This window comes from Sceloporus undulatus, chromosome 2 (assembly GCF_019175285.1).
Source record: "Sceloporus undulatus isolate JIND9_A2432 ecotype Alabama chromosome 2, SceUnd_v1.1, whole genome shotgun sequence".
NCBI classification, from domain to species: Eukaryota; Metazoa; Chordata; class Lepidosauria; order Squamata; family Phrynosomatidae; genus Sceloporus; species Sceloporus undulatus.
Genome location: NC_056523.1, coordinates 140,419,479 through 140,436,354, shown reverse-complemented (window position 1 = coordinate 140,436,354; position 16,876 = coordinate 140,419,479). Strand labels below are relative to the sequence as shown.

The 16,876-nt window shown below is 40.1% G+C and overlaps 1 protein-coding gene and 1 long non-coding RNA gene across 4 annotated transcripts in view; one reads left to right on the top strand and one right to left on the bottom strand.

Annotated features, from left to right (window-relative positions):
* TMEM104 (transmembrane protein 104) overlaps positions 1-13,619 on the top strand; it is a 93,421-nt gene extending 79,802 nt beyond the window's left edge. For 2 of the 3 annotated variants that reach the window (XM_042449964.1, XM_042449965.1), the window contains one exon: positions 11,962-13,619. In XM_042449964.1, coding sequence (XP_042305898.1) covers positions 11,962-12,722 — 761 coding nt within the window. In that variant the 3' untranslated portion in view covers positions 12,723-13,619. The remainder of the gene's footprint in view (positions 1-11,961) is intronic. The other variant, XM_042449966.1, reaches the window with a different exon arrangement.
* On the bottom strand, positions 13,383-16,593 carry LOC121921638. The gene is made up of 3 exons (XR_006101992.1): positions 16,536-16,593; positions 15,281-15,395; positions 13,383-13,519 (listed from the first exon to the last, which is right to left on the bottom strand). It is a non-coding gene; the product is annotated as an uncharacterized LOC121921638 (long non-coding RNA).
* Between the last annotated feature and the right edge of the window lie 283 nt (positions 16,594-16,876).

The following is a 16,876-nucleotide window of genomic DNA, read 5'->3' as shown; positions in this document are numbered from 1 at the left end:
TTTACATTCTCTGTTTATCTTCCCTCTTAATTCTGAGCTGGGGTGCTCAAGTTTTATCTGCTGTCTAGAAACCTCCAGCTGCTGGGGTCTTTAGGCCATCATCCTAACATTCTGCAAGGTTTTGCTTACATGAGAGGGTGAGGCAACAGCTGACTGTTAGTGTGTATAATTTAATAAGAAAAGTAGCTTGTTTGTGGCATATTTGTCATAGGAAGACTGCTATATGTTCTCCTTTTCCTCTCCTTCCCTTGCTTCCAGTTGGTTCCTCCTAATAAGAGGACACCCTGCTACTTTTTCCAGGAAGAACAAAACCAGCCATATATTGTGAGAAGGTGATTCATTATCATTACGCTCTGGCATATTGATTCTCAGCTTTGGAAAGAAAGTTCTGTCACAGCATCAGCAAGTAGTGATGGATAGCTCTGCCAGCAATGTGTCAAAACTCTTTAACACAGTGCTTGCTTAAACAAATGGTTCTAGATGTTCTAAGGAGAGCAGTGTGGCAAGGATTCCTCCCTTCCTATCAAGATAGTGAGGCATGAGCCCATGTCCTGATCTGCTTTAGGTTATTTGGCTAGAGATCTAAACTAAGGTATGTTCTGTGCATACCAACAACATTTGTTTAGTGTGAATCAAGGCTTCTCGGTATGAAATGTGTGTCACACTGAAGAAGGTACTAGAAAAAAATTACTAGAGCAGGAGAGGTCTTAATTTTCATCCCTGTTGCTGATTACAGCTAGAGAGCAAATTTCTCTGAGAATGTCTTTGCATATATATGAGACTTGGTTCTGAATATGTTGGCTTTCAGACATCCAGAATTTTTCTCTAGAATTGTTGCAGTGTTTCAGGATATGATTTGTCAATAATGTTTAGAAATGAAATTCAGCACTAAGACAGTTGTATATATTCACTTTGCCAAAATAGATGGTGGGCATTTAGTCTAAAAAATGTCCTTAGACCCTGAGTCAATTTTGGCTCAGCTCAGTAAGAAAGGGGATATTGATTTTATGAAAATGATACATCAATGCAAAAAGATGCCATTTGATGCTGCTCAGATGTTGCTTTTAATGAGCTTTCACAGTGAGGCCAATGCAAAGCCTGAGTATCCCTCAACAACTCTTATTCAGGAAATGAACAAATGAGGAAAAGAAGAAAAGAATGAAGACTAGTATTGACCAATGCTGGATTCTGTTTAAGGGTACAGTATATGGTGCTTCAATCCCTACTGATCATGTCAGTCTCCCTGTGCTTATACCTGCTATTGTGCTTATATGGAGCAGCAAGATTCATTCAGAAAAGCTCCATCATAGTCTTAAACGATACTTAATGAGCTTGAAAAAACAAAATTAAACTTTTCTCTGTTCCCTGTGGAACTTCATATCCTTATCTTTCTGCCCCAAATGGAATTTTTAATATCCCTAGGCTTCAAGGCTTTCCCTAAGTATTAGTGGCTCATGCATATTCATTGCACATCTGGCCACAAGAACAGTTCTCTGCAGCAGAGCTGTCCACTTCTCTAAAATCAGCATCTTCTGGGTCGGGTTGGGCATGCAGAATCTGCTTCCCTCCAAGTAAGTTTTACAAAAGGCAGTCTCATTCTGAGACGCTGGAGAGGGATCTCTCCCATTCAGTTCTGCTGCTGCACAACTAATGGAATGCGGTCAGGTACAGAAAACGTGTGTTGTATTTTCTTTGCTTTTCTTCATGGTCTCTGTGATTCATACAGGTAGGCTATCCTGCACCTGTACAGTGCCTCTTTCAGAGTGTTCTAAAGGTTTAAGAAGAGTTTGGCTACTCCCTCTATACCGAATGCTAGTACCATCTCCCACTCCATGCGGTCAATACTGAGCTTCCTCCATACCGAGGGTCAGTTGTATTACTCGTTATGTTTGGGCATCATTGATGACGCATTTGTTCTTCTGTACCAAGGATTGTTACCATCACTCATTCTGGATGGTTGAATTCGAGGACATGGTTGCTCCCTTGATACTGAAGGACAGTATCATTACACACTCAGTACAGACATGACTGTGGTCGTTATACTCCCTCCTTTATATCCTACCTTTCTCCCACAGTGGGATTCAAGATGGGATGTAAAGAATGAAGCACAGGAAAGCAATGCCAAAGAACAAAATTCCAGCAGGCATAACTGTTTGTGCTCAGCCTAAAGGCTGGATAGATAAGAAAACAGAGGGAATTCAATGCTTCTAGGATGGATTATACTCTTGCCTTTCACCTGGGGGTGGTTCACTTTTTAATAAGAGTTAAGGTACAGTATTTACATTGACACGTGGATAAATCAATCGAGGTTTTTTTGGGGGTCAATTTTTTGACTAAAATTTCAAGACTTATACATGAGTATATTGTATTCCATGTATTTTTACTGTTGTAGCTCACCCGGATTCCTCGTGATTGGAGGGCTATAAATAATAATGATAATAATAATAATAATAATAATAATAATAATAATAATAATTATTATTATTATTATTATTATTATTATTATATTTCACTTTTCTCCAGAACTAGGACATAACCAGAGAATAACTTGACCTATGTTAGTGAGACCACTCAGACCTGTTGTAGACTAGCTTTAGTATCTTACACTTAAATTTTGAATATTTTCAAGCCATGGATGGTTGAATCTGTGGAAACAGAGAGCTGACTGTATTGGAATTTCAGCTGGTGTGGCAACCATACTTTTGTGCTTCCACTCATTTTCCTTTAAGGATATTTCGAGACCTTCTCTATGTCTGGTATATGTTTCCAAGTTTCTGGTTCCCCTGTGTACCTGGCAGCTCTTGGCCACTGGTTTTCTTCAGCTATGCTGGACCATTATTTGAGCAGAAACAGGTAGGAATACTAATGCTGGAATAACAGATATTTTTTCAGAACATTTGAGTTTTTTGTTCAGCCTCATTACCTCAGAAACCTGAAGACAGGTGAGCAGTGGGCTTCACACATGTCCAGAAAACCCAGTTTCCTTTCTTGTCTGTCAAGAGCTATCTGTTACAGCCTATCACCCTCTCTTCATTTTGATTTATCACTGGAAATAACTGGTTTTCAGAGCTTTGTCTTCATCTTGCTGTCTCAGAGGGACAGGATGATAAATCTTGCATCTGAATGTTTAACTCTACAGTTGCAGCAGTGCAAAGGGAGAAAGAATGTCCTCTTACATCCCTTGCATATAATACTTAATAATAATAATACATATGTATTTATACCCCGCTTTTCAGCCAAGGCTATCAGAGCAGCTTACAATTTGTTAACTAGACATTTCCCTGCCCTCAGGCTTACAATCTAAAAAAAGAAAAAGACATGACACAAAAGCAGAAGGGAATGGCAGTGGGGAAGGGGGAAAGTCCAGCAGATCTGCTCTCCCTCGGAGGCCTGTTGGAGCTGGCTTGTCTTTCTCTTGTTCCAGATGGTGGACAGAAGGAGGGCCTTCTTCTTTTCAGGCAAGGCCTGTTGGAGCTGCCTTGCCTTTCTCTCCCTCAAGATGGTGGATGAAGGGAGGGCCTTCTTCTTTTCAGGCAAGGCCTGATGGAGCTGCCTTGCCTTTCTTTCCCTCAAGATGATGGATCCCTTGCCTAGGAAGACATCTGTCAGGAGGAGGGTGAATGTATATATGTATGTACTGTATGTATATTTTACTAAGGGGGTGTTCCCACTTGGAAGATAAAACGGATTATATTGCCGCGATTCTGATTAGGATTATGTTCCGGGAATAATTTGAATTTTTTTCCATCGTTTCCATTACAAAAAGGGGCAAATTACCCCAATTCATTTAGACCCTGTTTTAGTTCCCATTTATTTTAAATCGCTTTGTTTTAAAGTGGATTAATTTGCTCACTGTTCCCATTTGTGTCTGCAAGCTGTCAATCAAGCACCTAGGCTTCAGATATCACAAGTCGGGGGGGGGGGGGGTTTGGGGCAGCCAATGGAAATCGGCTGCATCTGAGGCTCTCCTGTTGTGTCTCCCCAGACAAGAAGGAGCCTTATTCGTCCTCTTCTGTGTCTCCCCATATTAACTGTCATAACTCAGTGCTAGGGAATTCTGGGAATAGTAGTTTATTATGGCACCAGCACTCTCTGGCAGAGGAGGATAAATGTCTCACAAACACAACAGTTCCCATAATTCCTTAGTACTGAGCCAGGGCAGGTTAAGGGGTCTCAAACTGTATTATTTCTACAGTGGGTTTGGAACTACAGATGAGTTTTTTTCATAAATTAAAAAAGTTGTTACTTTGTAATTTACTTTAGAAATATATATATACACACACAAATATACATTCATATGTGTATATATACATGCGTTCACACACAAATATGTATGTGTATATACCTATATGTTTGTGTGTGTGTGTGTGTGTGTGTGTATATATATATATATATGCATGTGTGTGTGAGTATTCATATATAAACATATGTGTGTGTATAGATAGATAGATAGATAGATAGATAGATAGTGCGTGTGTGTGTTTGCCAAATCGGATCAAGGAGGAGAAGGCAGCAGGCTTCAGGGGGGAAAGACTCTTTGGGGAAGAGAGAAGAGAAGGCGATCTCCCCTCAGATCCCTGGAGAGAGGGAGAGAGAGAGAGATCTTTATACACACACTTATGTTTATATATGAATACTCACACACACACATGCATATATACACACACACACACAGGTATCTATCTATCTAAATTGTGTGTGTGTGTGTGTGTGTGTGTGTTTGCTAAATCGGATCAAGGAGGAGAAGGCAGTGGGGTTCAGTGGGTAGAGACTATGCATCCAAAGCTCAGGCTTGTCAAATCGGATCAAGGAGGAGAAGGCAGCAGGGTTCAGTGGGGAGAGACTCTTTGGGGAAGAGAGAAGAGAAGGCTCGATCCTCCCCACAGATCCCTGGGCGTCCAGGCTCTCCTGTGTCTTCCCATAGTTCCTCTGGAAGGAGCCTCCATTTCCCCCAAATCCCTTTGCCTCCCCCATTGCTCTCTGGGCTGTCTGGGGGGGGGCGATCAAGCAGGCATGTACTGCAAAGTCCATCTGCTGCTCAGGTGCTCAGGCAGAGGTGAAAAAAGAATAGTTTAAAATGGTGTTCAATGGCTCTCCTCACACATCGGTCTATGAATGTGGAGCAGAGGGGAGGTTGCAATCCACCGGGGGAAAGGCTATGCGAATGGAAGAAAATGGCGCTGGCGATGCAGAAAAAGAAGAAAGAGGGTGATACCCCCAGGCCAGCCCCTTGAGCGTTGCTCCTCCCATCTCCAGGCTCCCAAATCAGATACTCTTGTCGTTCCCATTCGGATACCGCGAATCGGACCCCGGGAGCAAAAATAATTAGCTTTAAAACCTACTGTTTTTTTAAACCACTTTATAGGCATATAATTCAAATTATTCGAGATAATCTGATTCGGATTCAAATCTCTATGGGAATGTTTCAGGGGCAATGCAGGTCGAATTCGGGCTTGAGTAGAAACGATACCCCCTAAATTCGCATCATGATCCGCTTTATAGGCAAATGGGAACACCCCCTAAGTACTAAGCCTCACTTGGTTTTTTGTGCCTTGTGTCTTGGAAAATTCAATACACATCAAATGAAAAACTTTATTTTAAAGGGTAAAATGGGAGAGTAGATCAGATCACTCTTGGAAATAGAAAAATACTATTCTTATGAGCCTCTAGCTGCAAGAGTCTAGCACATGGAGAAGTGGCCACTTGTTCTGAAAAAAAAAATCAGTTATCATTTTCATTTATGACAGTTTGATTTAATTCATTCAATTCACTTCCTTCACAAAAATAATTTTATTTCTTTTTAAAAGCTATCATTGCTAGCCATGCAGAATGACCAGGCAAACTAGGCCCCATCAGCATGTGGCTGAAATGCCCAAATGGTGAGGTTAACATCACTAAAGCTGGTTTCAAGAGACTTGTGGTGTGACATAGCACCTGAAATAGATTTTGACAATTTGAGGCTATAGGGTCTGTAAGAGAAACAACCACAGAGTGAGAGTGCGATAGTTCAATACAGTATCTGGAAGCTAGAGACAAAATGTTACAGGTGAAAACTTGTTTGGGATGATGCAATTAATTGCCTCTTTCAAAAAATGACTGTGATCCAAAACACACTGCAGAAATAATTCCGTTTACCAATTTAAACTGCCCTGGCTCAGTGGTAGGGAATTCTGGGAACTGTAGTGAGACATTTCGCTTTCTCTGTCAGAGAGCTCTAGTGCCACAATAAACTACAATTCCCTGGATTCCCTAGCACTGAGGCAGGGCAGTTAAAGTGCTCTCAAAAGTGGATTATTTCTGCAGTCTCTTTTGGACCTGATTTAGAAGGAGAGAAAGCTGATCATTATACCCTGTCCTCATAACTATTATTCCTTTGCAAGTGGGTTTTCCATTCTTAAAAATGAGACTTCAAATAGGATTTCTTCTGTTCAGACAGATTGTGTTTTATCTGAAAAGGTGGGTAGAGAACCTCTTGTGTAACTGCTGCATGAGTGCATTATTGGCCTGACTGTGGTGTACTTTTAGAATTTACAGTGCTTATTAGCAAGCTTACCAGTGATCTGTAATTACATTGACTGAGCCAGAAGACAAGTTTCACTTCAGGAAGACTAAGCTGAAAATACTTTTCAACTAAACTAACCTAAAAGCAGCTACCAGTTCAGGAGGCAAAAAAAGTGATGATGTGGCTTTTTTCCACATGGCGTGGTGTATTGTGAACTTCCTGGTCACCAGCCAGGAAAGTCATGTTATCTAAAGAGGCCCAAGATGGCATAATGAGTTGACCCCACAAGCACAACTATGCATCAAAAGATGTGTCCTTGCCTGTGCCCTCCCCCCCCCCCCGCAATCAAACAATAGATGTGTCTATGAATAAGTACAGTGTGTGAGAAAAAAGGGACCCAACTGGTTTACAAGCCAGAAAAAAAATGTGTTCTCATGTGATTGCTACTGATGCTAGGATACATTATTTAAGGTCTGTCACTTTTGTGGAAGACAGTGGCTTAAATTAATAGCCTATACCTGATAAGAAATCTTGGTAAGAAAATAGGTCAGATCTTCACCCTTGAATGAGTAGAGATAGAGATTTACTGCTTCTTTCTCAAGCAGAGAAAAGGTGTAGCGATCTTACAGTTAAATATAGCTGTGCTACATCATAGATATAGGGCTGGGCAACACAAGTCAAACTCTTCTCCCCAAAGACAGTGAGAAAGCTAGACATCTTGTGCTTACATTTCTGAGAAGAATGACCTACCTTGCTTGTTCTTTCTTGAGAGCTGTCTCTTCTGTGTCACTCCTGCTCTCCTGATCCTGTCAGAACATCCAAGTTTGCAACTCCCTCAGCCCTCCTGAGAATATTTAGTGTTCTTGGGCTGGTTCTAGATGACTTGGCAGGTCTTGATGGGATGATCCAGAGTTTTTGTATATTAAATTTTGAAGCAGGAAGGGACATGTGAGTAGCACTTACCAACTGATGTATAGGGTTCTTTGTTCCTTAAAATGGATAATGCAAGGAAATCATCCAGAATGGGAAAGCTGGCAAATAATATCTAACTGCTTCTAGTGTATACAACATTACTGCACAGTGATGTGCTTTGAAAGCCTTTGTGATTTGGTAGAAAGAGAGCAGAATTTGGAACTAGAAGATCTTAGTTTTTCCTACTGCTGTAAATGTAATATTTATTTATTTATTTGCATTTTTATGGAGAAATAATTGGATGCCAATTTATGTAATTTCCTTTTATAATTTATTGGACCATTTGCGAATAGTATTGAGACCACATAATTCTCCAAAGTATGTGGAGATAATTTTATTGACGTAAGTTACTATGTTTTGGCAGCATATTATGCTTGGATGAACATACATTAGATTGTAACATGATAATCATTGGAGGAATAGCAGTAAATGAGAACTCAAATATTATTTACACTAATGTGCACTATTTAAAAGGGTAAGAAGATGGTCAAAGAGTGCTTTACTTCGTAACAGGAGAAGAGGATGAAGCAGTGGTAAAGGAGTGCTCTTTGAAGGATAGTGACAGCTCACAACTAGATTATTTAGCATGAAATAAATGAATGGGAGGGATGAACGTAGCTTGGTCTGATTAATTTTAAGTGCCCATTTGACTCTTAGGTTTCTCATGAAATGCAAAGCTAAAGCATAACATAGGGAAGGGAGAGTCTATGTTGCTCTGTTAGTCAAGATTACATCTTCATAGAAGTCAGTGAGGGTCCTTTTGCTGAGGTTGGAAAAATGAGGTATGTCTTAAATTCAGACTTGTATACTTTGAGGTCTGCCTTTTCTACCTGTTAGGAAGTCAGGCCAGTCCAGAGACCTCTGCACTGTAAGCCTTTATTTGGATTTCTCATTACCCTCGTCAAAAGCAGCATGTGAGAGAAATGTATGTGCACCCCCCTTCTGATCAGGAAGCAAGCACCCGAGGCTCCTAAGGCTTTTCCCCATCAACCCAAATAAACCATCTAACTGGTACCCGTCACTGGTACACTTCTGGAGCAGTGTGGAAAGAATCCATTAGCTTCCATTCTCTTCTGTAAATATATTAATTGGCCCAATTCTGATTCTGATACACATTAGCAATTGGAAACCCCCAGTCTACCCGTGAACAGTTGTGGATAGATGGCTGCAAAGAATGGAAGCAATGGATTGAAGTACACTTCAACATACTACCAGCTTTATATTTTCTCTTAGATTCGATCCCACAGTAGGGATAGACTGGGGCAGGATCTAGATCTCTTGATTATTTACATTTGATCTTTAAGGGTTTCAGATTCTCCATTGTTTAACAACAGTCCAGAACAAAAGGAAATCCTCCCCCCATCTTTAATTAGGTCTCTGGAATGAAGGAACATTTTTAGAGAGGGAAAGAAGAAGATTTTTGTATGTGGAACTTGAACTTGTGTTCAGTTGTGGTATTGAAAAAAACATTAATGAAACTAAAAACTAAGCCATGTGTGTTGGTGTGCACACCTTCATGTTTTCTATCAACTTGTGACAACCTCATTAATTTCATAGGGTTTTCTTAGGCACGAAACCTTCAGAAGTGATTTCACCAGTTTTTCTTCTAAAATATCCCATATAGCACCTGTATGTGGAGAGGTCTTGTAGCACCTTTGAGAATAACCGAAAGAAAGAAATTAGCAACATGAGCTTTTGTAGACCTCCAAAGTGACCCAAAGTAGCTTTATTTTGGCCTTTGTGTTTGGGTCCTGAAATCTAAGAAAGTTCATGCTGCCAATTTCTTTCTTTCAGTTAGTCTTCATGTACTGATTCTACAGACTAACATGGCTATGTCTTTGAATTCTACCATCCAAGCACTAACAAGGGCTGACTCTGCGTAGCTTCCAGTATCAAACAAGATCTATACATTGATCTTTAATTGTACCAGGTATAAGTCTGACTAAGCTAGTATTTTATACCCTCCGTTTGATAGACTTCCATTTTCTGGTAAAAATAAGTAGATCAGCATTCCTAGACCTTGTACTCCTTAGAAATTTTAGGTTTTAATTCCCATTGTTCCATACAGCATAGTCATCATTCAACTGTAGTCCAGTTCATATAAAGGAAACCAAGTTGGGGAAAACTAAAGTTGATCCTAGAATTCTGAAGTCTGCCCATCCCTGTCTTTGATGGTATTCAAAAATACAGGGCTGGCTATCTTTTGTGATAGCTTATTTAGAGTTGATATAAACAGAAATACTAAAACTGTCAAGATTGAAAGCTACTTTGGATTTAAGACATGAAACTTCTGAATTCTTAAGGACATTAGAAACATTTCTCTTGTGATCATGGTATCTCCCATGACAGGTAAATTTAAAATATTTTCTGCTATAGGTATCTACATTAACCTTTATGTGCTGAAATTATCTCATTAATCAGTTCGAGGATTCAGTTTCTTACCCTCAAATTGATTAATGAGGGAAAGGTAATACAAATGTCCCTTTTAAATTTTCCTTATTATAAACAGCCCCCCCCCACCCCCCAATAATACACATGTTGTGGTTTGCAATTTCTCTTTCCAAATTAAAATGACCAGTAATTGGATTTATAAATTCTAAACATGGAAGCCTATATACATCTTAGTAACAGGACTTATAAAGCTTAGACCCTATCCATTCTGAGATGGACCCTGGCCCAACCCACCCTTTACTTTTAAAGGTCTGTGATTCAGAGTTTTAATGCAGGACACACAGCAATAATATACAGTAGACCCTTATCTTACGCAAGGGATCTGTTCCAGACTCACCCACCCCATGTAAGCCAAAAAACGCATACGCTTGAGCCCCATTCAATATAATGGGGCTCGTGCTCATGGTGCGGCAGAACATGGGCACGTGCGCCATTCATTCCTTTGTTGCGCAGCTTCAGCATAAGCTGAAAGCCACATATAGTGTGTCCACATATGGCGCAGGTGTACTGTATTTAACATATAGTCGTACCAATGGGATCAATGGAAAGTATAGCTTGAATCATGAATGGGAAAGTGGCATTGAGGAGTCTCTATGATATGATTAGCTGCTTTCCAGAAGGATTCTGTTCCTATTATGATGATCATGCTGTTATAGTTCTTGGTACCAGAATGGAATTTTGTCTGGGGGTGATTCATATGGGCCAAGCCCAGAGAACTGCGTGCCCAAGAAAGTTTGAGGATATGTACTGTTCACTGCAAGCCACATATTGCAGATTGCTTTTCTTTGTTGTGACTTAGAAGCCAGCTGTTTAATACCCCCCTCCCCCCCCCCCCAAAGTCCTGCTGTGGCCCTTGTGTACAGCTTAGTTCACTGGCTTTCAGCTAGTGTTTTTAAAGATACACATATCTGAAGCAGGGTGATTGTGAAAAACAATCCTGAATTCCTGTACCTGATTCATTAGAATTTCAGGAAACATTATGGATCTTGCAGTGATAAAGGACTGAATCTTCAAAGGTTGAAGATCTCTGTCCCCTTCATCATAATGTTCAGCTTATTGGTCATGCATATTTGATGCCCTGTACATTCTTTTCTTTTCTTTTTTCGATTCAGTAAAACTCTACTGTTCTTGTTGTTTTTGTTTCTGTCACTGCTGTTTAGTATTTGGCAGAAGTCCTTCCTGGCCTTCTTACAGCAAATCTTCTTTTGACAAGCAAATAAAAAAGTGTGGGTTTTTTATTATGATAGTACACATTAGATATGTTGTGTGTGTTTATTGCATGCAACTTAGGCATTTGGAGACCTGTTTTCAGTACTTTGTTTTCAGCTCTGGCTAGACTTGCTCCCAATTGAGATTAGCCACAGGCAGCTTTCTTATGCAAAACAATGTCACTGTGTTCTTTAAACATACCCTAAATTTTATGGAATCTATTCCTGTCGGTGTCATTTATGTAAAATACAGTCCCACTCACATCTAACAAATGCTGTCAAAAACAAAAGGGCATGAATGTTGTCTTTTGTGTGTTCTGTTCTGCCCAGAAGCAATCTTTCAAATGCCCTTTCAGTGAAAGCAGTACATGTACTAGAAAAGTTTCTCGGTGCATTTTTTACTAACATGAATGAGACAGAGGGCCCTTGGGTAAACAGAAGGTGTTAAGTTCAAAGACAACATGTCCCCCACCCTTCAAGACTCAAGTAGCAGCTGCAATGGGTCAAGCCCATTTCCTCAGAGGCAAATGCCCCTGAGAGAAAGTGTGCTGATTAGATTAAAATGTTTCAAAGATTACCATATGTAAGTTCATATGAGATTTTCCTTCTTCTAAATCTAGTGCATAGTGTAATACTGAATGCGCATACTGAATACTCTTAATAGATCTCTCTGTTATAGTCAGTCCTGTTTTCCCCAGAGAAGTGCTTTTTCCTTATTTCTTGGGCTGTAGACCTGTAGAGATCCAGCACAGAGGTGAGATGAAAAATATAATTTTGTAAGCCTAGCCAATGTTCTGACTTAATCATGGTCTTTCTCTGTCGTTTCAGCATTTGTCATCATGATAATTTTAGCACTCCTCCGCATCACTAAGGGTCATGGGGAAGGTCATCCTCCGCTGGCACAGCTCACAGGAATTGGCAATCTTTTTGGGGTATGCATTTATTCCTTCATGTGCCAACATTCCCTGCCATCCCTAATTACTCCCATCTCTAAGAAGAAACATGTTAACAAGTTGGTCCTTCTGGATTATGTCTTAATTCTGGGTTTCTACAGCCTCCTGTCATTTACTGCTATCTACTGCTTCCGCAATGGGACACTCATGGACATGTACACACTCAACTTCACGAACTGTGATATTGTCAATAATGCCGTCATCCGCTATTTCCTAGGCCTCTTTCCAGTCTTCACCATCAGTACCAACTTTCCTATAATTGCTGTAACTTTGAGAAACAATTGGAAGACCCTTTTCCACCGAGAAGGGGAAACTTACCCATGGATAGTAGATAGATTTGTTTTTCCAGTCATCACACTGATTCCCCCCATTATTGTGGCTTTCTGCACTCATGATCTGGAAAAGTTGGTTGGCATCACTGGAGCCTATGCTGGAAATGGGATCCAGTACATCATCCCTGCCTTCTTAGCATACTGTAGCCGAAAAGACACTCAGCTGGTCTTTGGAAGTGGCACACTCAATAAACATTTGTCCCCTTTCCGGCACACTTTATGGATAGGATTTGTGCTCCTCTGGGGTCTTTTTTGTTTTCTGTTTGTGACTGCAAACATTGTCTTGAATGAAACAAAGCTTTGATGATGGAACAATGCTGTTTGTTACAGAAGAACCTGGAAGTGACTTCTGAGACATTAAGGACAGTTAAATAATCAACTTACATGAGCAGTATGCTCGCTTTATTAATTCTGGGTGAAATGCTGCCCTTTTTAATTCAGATTTTCTGTTCATTATATAAAGTTGTGGACTTGAGCACTCCAGCAGGTGGCTACAGTTGCCTGGTACCTGACCTACTGACCTGGCCACCTACAGGCTGTCATCATCTTCTCTTGTACTGTGATATATCAGAGGCTGTCAGATACGCATATCATCCTCAAGAATGATGCAGAAGACCAATGCTGCTGTTGTCGGCCAAGAAAGCAAGCAGTGGATCAAGCAAGCAATGAATCTTCATCATGTTTATTATCTCTCTAAAGTGACTTTCTCTTCTTCTAAATAACAGGAAACAAAACAAAACAGGAGCAGGGTGGACATAATAGTCTTCATAGCTGTTATCATGTTGTATGGTATGCAAGACACACTAAACTGTAGAATGGTGGAAGGTAATGCTTCAGTGGTAGTCTTTATCCCACATAAATGCTTTTTCTATCCCCCCTCCCTCCAGGTTTTATTGTTTCTTCCATTTCTGTTACAGTACAGCCTTTCCAACACACATGTACCTTAATGCATATGATGTGGTCCCTGGAATTAGATTTAAAAATGCTGTGTCAGGTCTAAATGAATAATTTCATCAGATTTTTTTTTAAAGCTGTTGTTTGTTGTTGTTTTTGTACTTCATTTCCAGTCTCAGATTTTCTTTCTTTTGTTCTTTATATACACTGTGTGGGTAAGAAAGATGTATTGTTAAGACATACAGACTTGAGTGGCACAGAAACCTTGCTTAATGAAAAATAAAAGGGAAATCCTGCTTCCACAGTTCCTTTATGCTATTAAGTAACCTGTGCATTGTCATGGTCCTCAGTTTCACAGTAGTTTCACAGCTTGGCAAGCCCAGCTACAGCACTAGCTATATGCTTGGATCTGAAGGTGCTAAATATTCCCAGTATGGGTAATGTTCAAAAGACACCTAGGTTTCTTTCTGGTGGCTTAAAATGGATGTTTTCCAGACATGAAGGGAAGACCCTGACTTTGCCTTAATATAAAATTGTGTATGGATGTTTAAACAAGGAGAGTAAAATCCACAAAGGGAAGCAAAGGGTGACATTCCTAAAAGAATTGCTTTCAGTCTAAATGTAGATTATTACCTACTAATGTTTTCTATGTGTCCAAAAACAAGGAAACATTGAATACTACTTTCCCTGCAAAAAGAGCACTTTCCTCATCCTATGTTAAAGGCATGAGGGGAAAAACTCAACAACTTTGCCATGATTTTTCTCCTCCCATCTAAGCTGCTAGCATTTCACTCTAAATCAAGGAATGTGTAGTCCTCCAGATCTTGTTGGACTACATCTCTCACTGGCTAGGGCTCATAGGGGTTGGAGTCTGCCTTCATCTTCAGCTGTGTATGTTCTGTACCTCTGCCTTATGCATAGGGGCCCAAGGACATACAACCTTGGCAGACCTATGCCTTTAAACTCTAGTCTACTATAGTCATGTCTTAGAGATGTGTGTGGTGGTGGAGATCTCATATTTAAAAGAGGCATGCAAGTAGATGGTCTGTTTAAGCTTCCCTTACAGAGCTTTGGGAGTGCTCCTGCATTCTCCTCCTGCACAGCCTTTTTTCTCTTTAAACCTGTTCTCCACTCCATCTCCTGAATATATCCATGACTGGAAAAAAAATGGATTTAAAGCTATAGTGTCTATTTTCAAAAGGAATATTTCTCAAGCTGCTCATGACCAACATTCTGTAATGAAGTCAAAGTCAGTTAGGAGACCTTAGAAGGGGTCATGAATCACAAATGTTTTTAATATAAGGACAGTTTTGATTTTTTTTCTCCTCCTTTGCCTATAAATATGTTTAAGCTGGTTTTTCTTTTGTTGTGTTATATTAAATTTCATCTTCCAACCCCCTGGATTATGTTTGCCTTCTCTAGCCTAGTAGAGCTGTGATATTAAATTTGACGTTGAACCAAAGGGAGCTGATAAATTCAGTAGTGTTGCTTTTTTTTAAATCAAAATTATTATCAAGTACAGTAATCAAAACTAAATTGCTTTTGCTACAGAAACAGATTAGCATGAGTTGCAGGTTTGTTTGGCTTTAAAAAACCCACAGAAACCTTTCTCCTTATCTGAGAGCAATGCAATTCTCCTCAAAGGTAATAAAGGTGCAGTACATACCGCCAACAAGCGGTGTACAGGTGCTGATTCGGGCAGTCTGTCCCTCACCCAAATGTCCTTGATATTTTACATAAAGCTGAGGCTTGCCGACTAGAGTGAGTTTGCTCCTGCACAGTAAAACTGCTCTTATCTTCTGCATCTCAAGGCTATACTTGGCTGCTCTTGCTGATGCATCGGAGAGTCACATCTGCAGTCCTGAGAGCTGCTTCTTTGACACCATGTTACTGAGAGCTCTCTGTGATTCAATTGCTAAGGAACAGCATAAAGCCCTGGTTTGTGGGGGAGCAAAATTACAGATATACCTTTTTGAGGATTTGAAATAGGAGCTGTTCCATCACAATTGTTGCATAGGTGTAAGCGACTGCTGCTTTTTGTCATTCTTTCCCACAATTACTGTATTGTAAGATTCTGTTGGTGCTGGAAGAGAGCACAGATGGCTGTGACATATCACATATTGGCTGAATCTGTTCTCATGCAATATGAGACAGAAAAGGATTGTATCAGCATTGATATCTTAACATCAAAAAAATATTCCTGAAACATATACTGTAAAGAAATTAAAATTGCATTGTGGCAGTCTACTTTTCTTTGGTCATAGATGCCCTGAGCAGTACAGATGCACTTCAGTCCTGTGGAAGATTTATTGAATTTCTCACGTTTAAAAAAAATTTTTTTTGTCTCTTCAAAACTAACTGGTCACGCATGCCTTCATAAAACTTCCCTACATTTCATATACACCTTGTGTCAACAAAATGTTTTTGTTTTTACTCTTCTTCACACACATTTTGATCTTCTCCCTGCAGCTCAGTTTGGAAGACATTTCCTTATAAGTGAAGTTAGTAATATTGTATTGTATCACACTCAGCATGGACCAGAAGTACCAGATTTCTGAGAGAAAAGAAATTTTATTTGCTATGCTGCTGCATCAGTGCTTTACAGCCATTTTGCCTGTTCTGTCGCTCTTTCCCCAGGCTGAGATTTCTCCAACTCCCTGGAAGACCTGTTTTCTATCTTGAAAGGGTCTGAAGACATGCATCAAAGCACAGTTTCTCTCATGGGCTGCCTTGTACTAAAAAGATGTTGACACTGACAGCGTCACTATTCCTGCCATTTCAAATTTACTTTGTTCTTTGATATTTTTCCTGTGCCACTTTTTGCTAAATCCTGTGTTGCATTGTGTGCATTTTGGGTTTGAATTATATTGTTTCCTGTTAATTGTTGCTCTACAGGTTATAAAAGGAGAAATTGCTACAGCTGTTTCTGATTTCTGGACACACTTTACCATTCTGCATGAGAAAGCTTTTGAAGTGGCTGAGCAGTAGTGCCTTCCATTGCTTCCTTGCCTTGTAGAGCTCACTTTCCTCTCTTGAATGGTTAGCATCAAAGTAGAATCATAGAGTTGGGAAAGCCCTCAAGGGCCACCCAGTCCAACCCCATTCTGCCATGCAGGAACTCACAATCAAAGCACCCCCACCCCAGCCTCTGTTTAAAGACCTCCAAAGAAGGAGACTCCACCACTCTCCAAGGCAGCATATTCTACTGTCGAACAGCTCTTACTGTCAGGAAGCCTTCCTGATGTTTAGGGGAATCTCTTTTCCTGCATCCATTGCTCCGGGTCCTATTATTTGTAGCTGCAGAAAGCAAGCTTGCTCTATTCTCAATATACCCCTTCAAATATTTAAACAAGGCTAATAAATAACTTTCAAGGCTCCTGCACTATGGGACCAGTGAAGGAATCTATGTCAGTTAATGGTGGAAAGTGCAATAGGTGAGAAACCTTAACGTTTATTTCATAATGCCTTAAAACATTAAATAATCTAAGTGTGTGTATGCACTTCATTAAGTTTGTTACAAAAAGCCACATGGGTGGAATCCAGGGCTGAACCCAGCTGAGTATG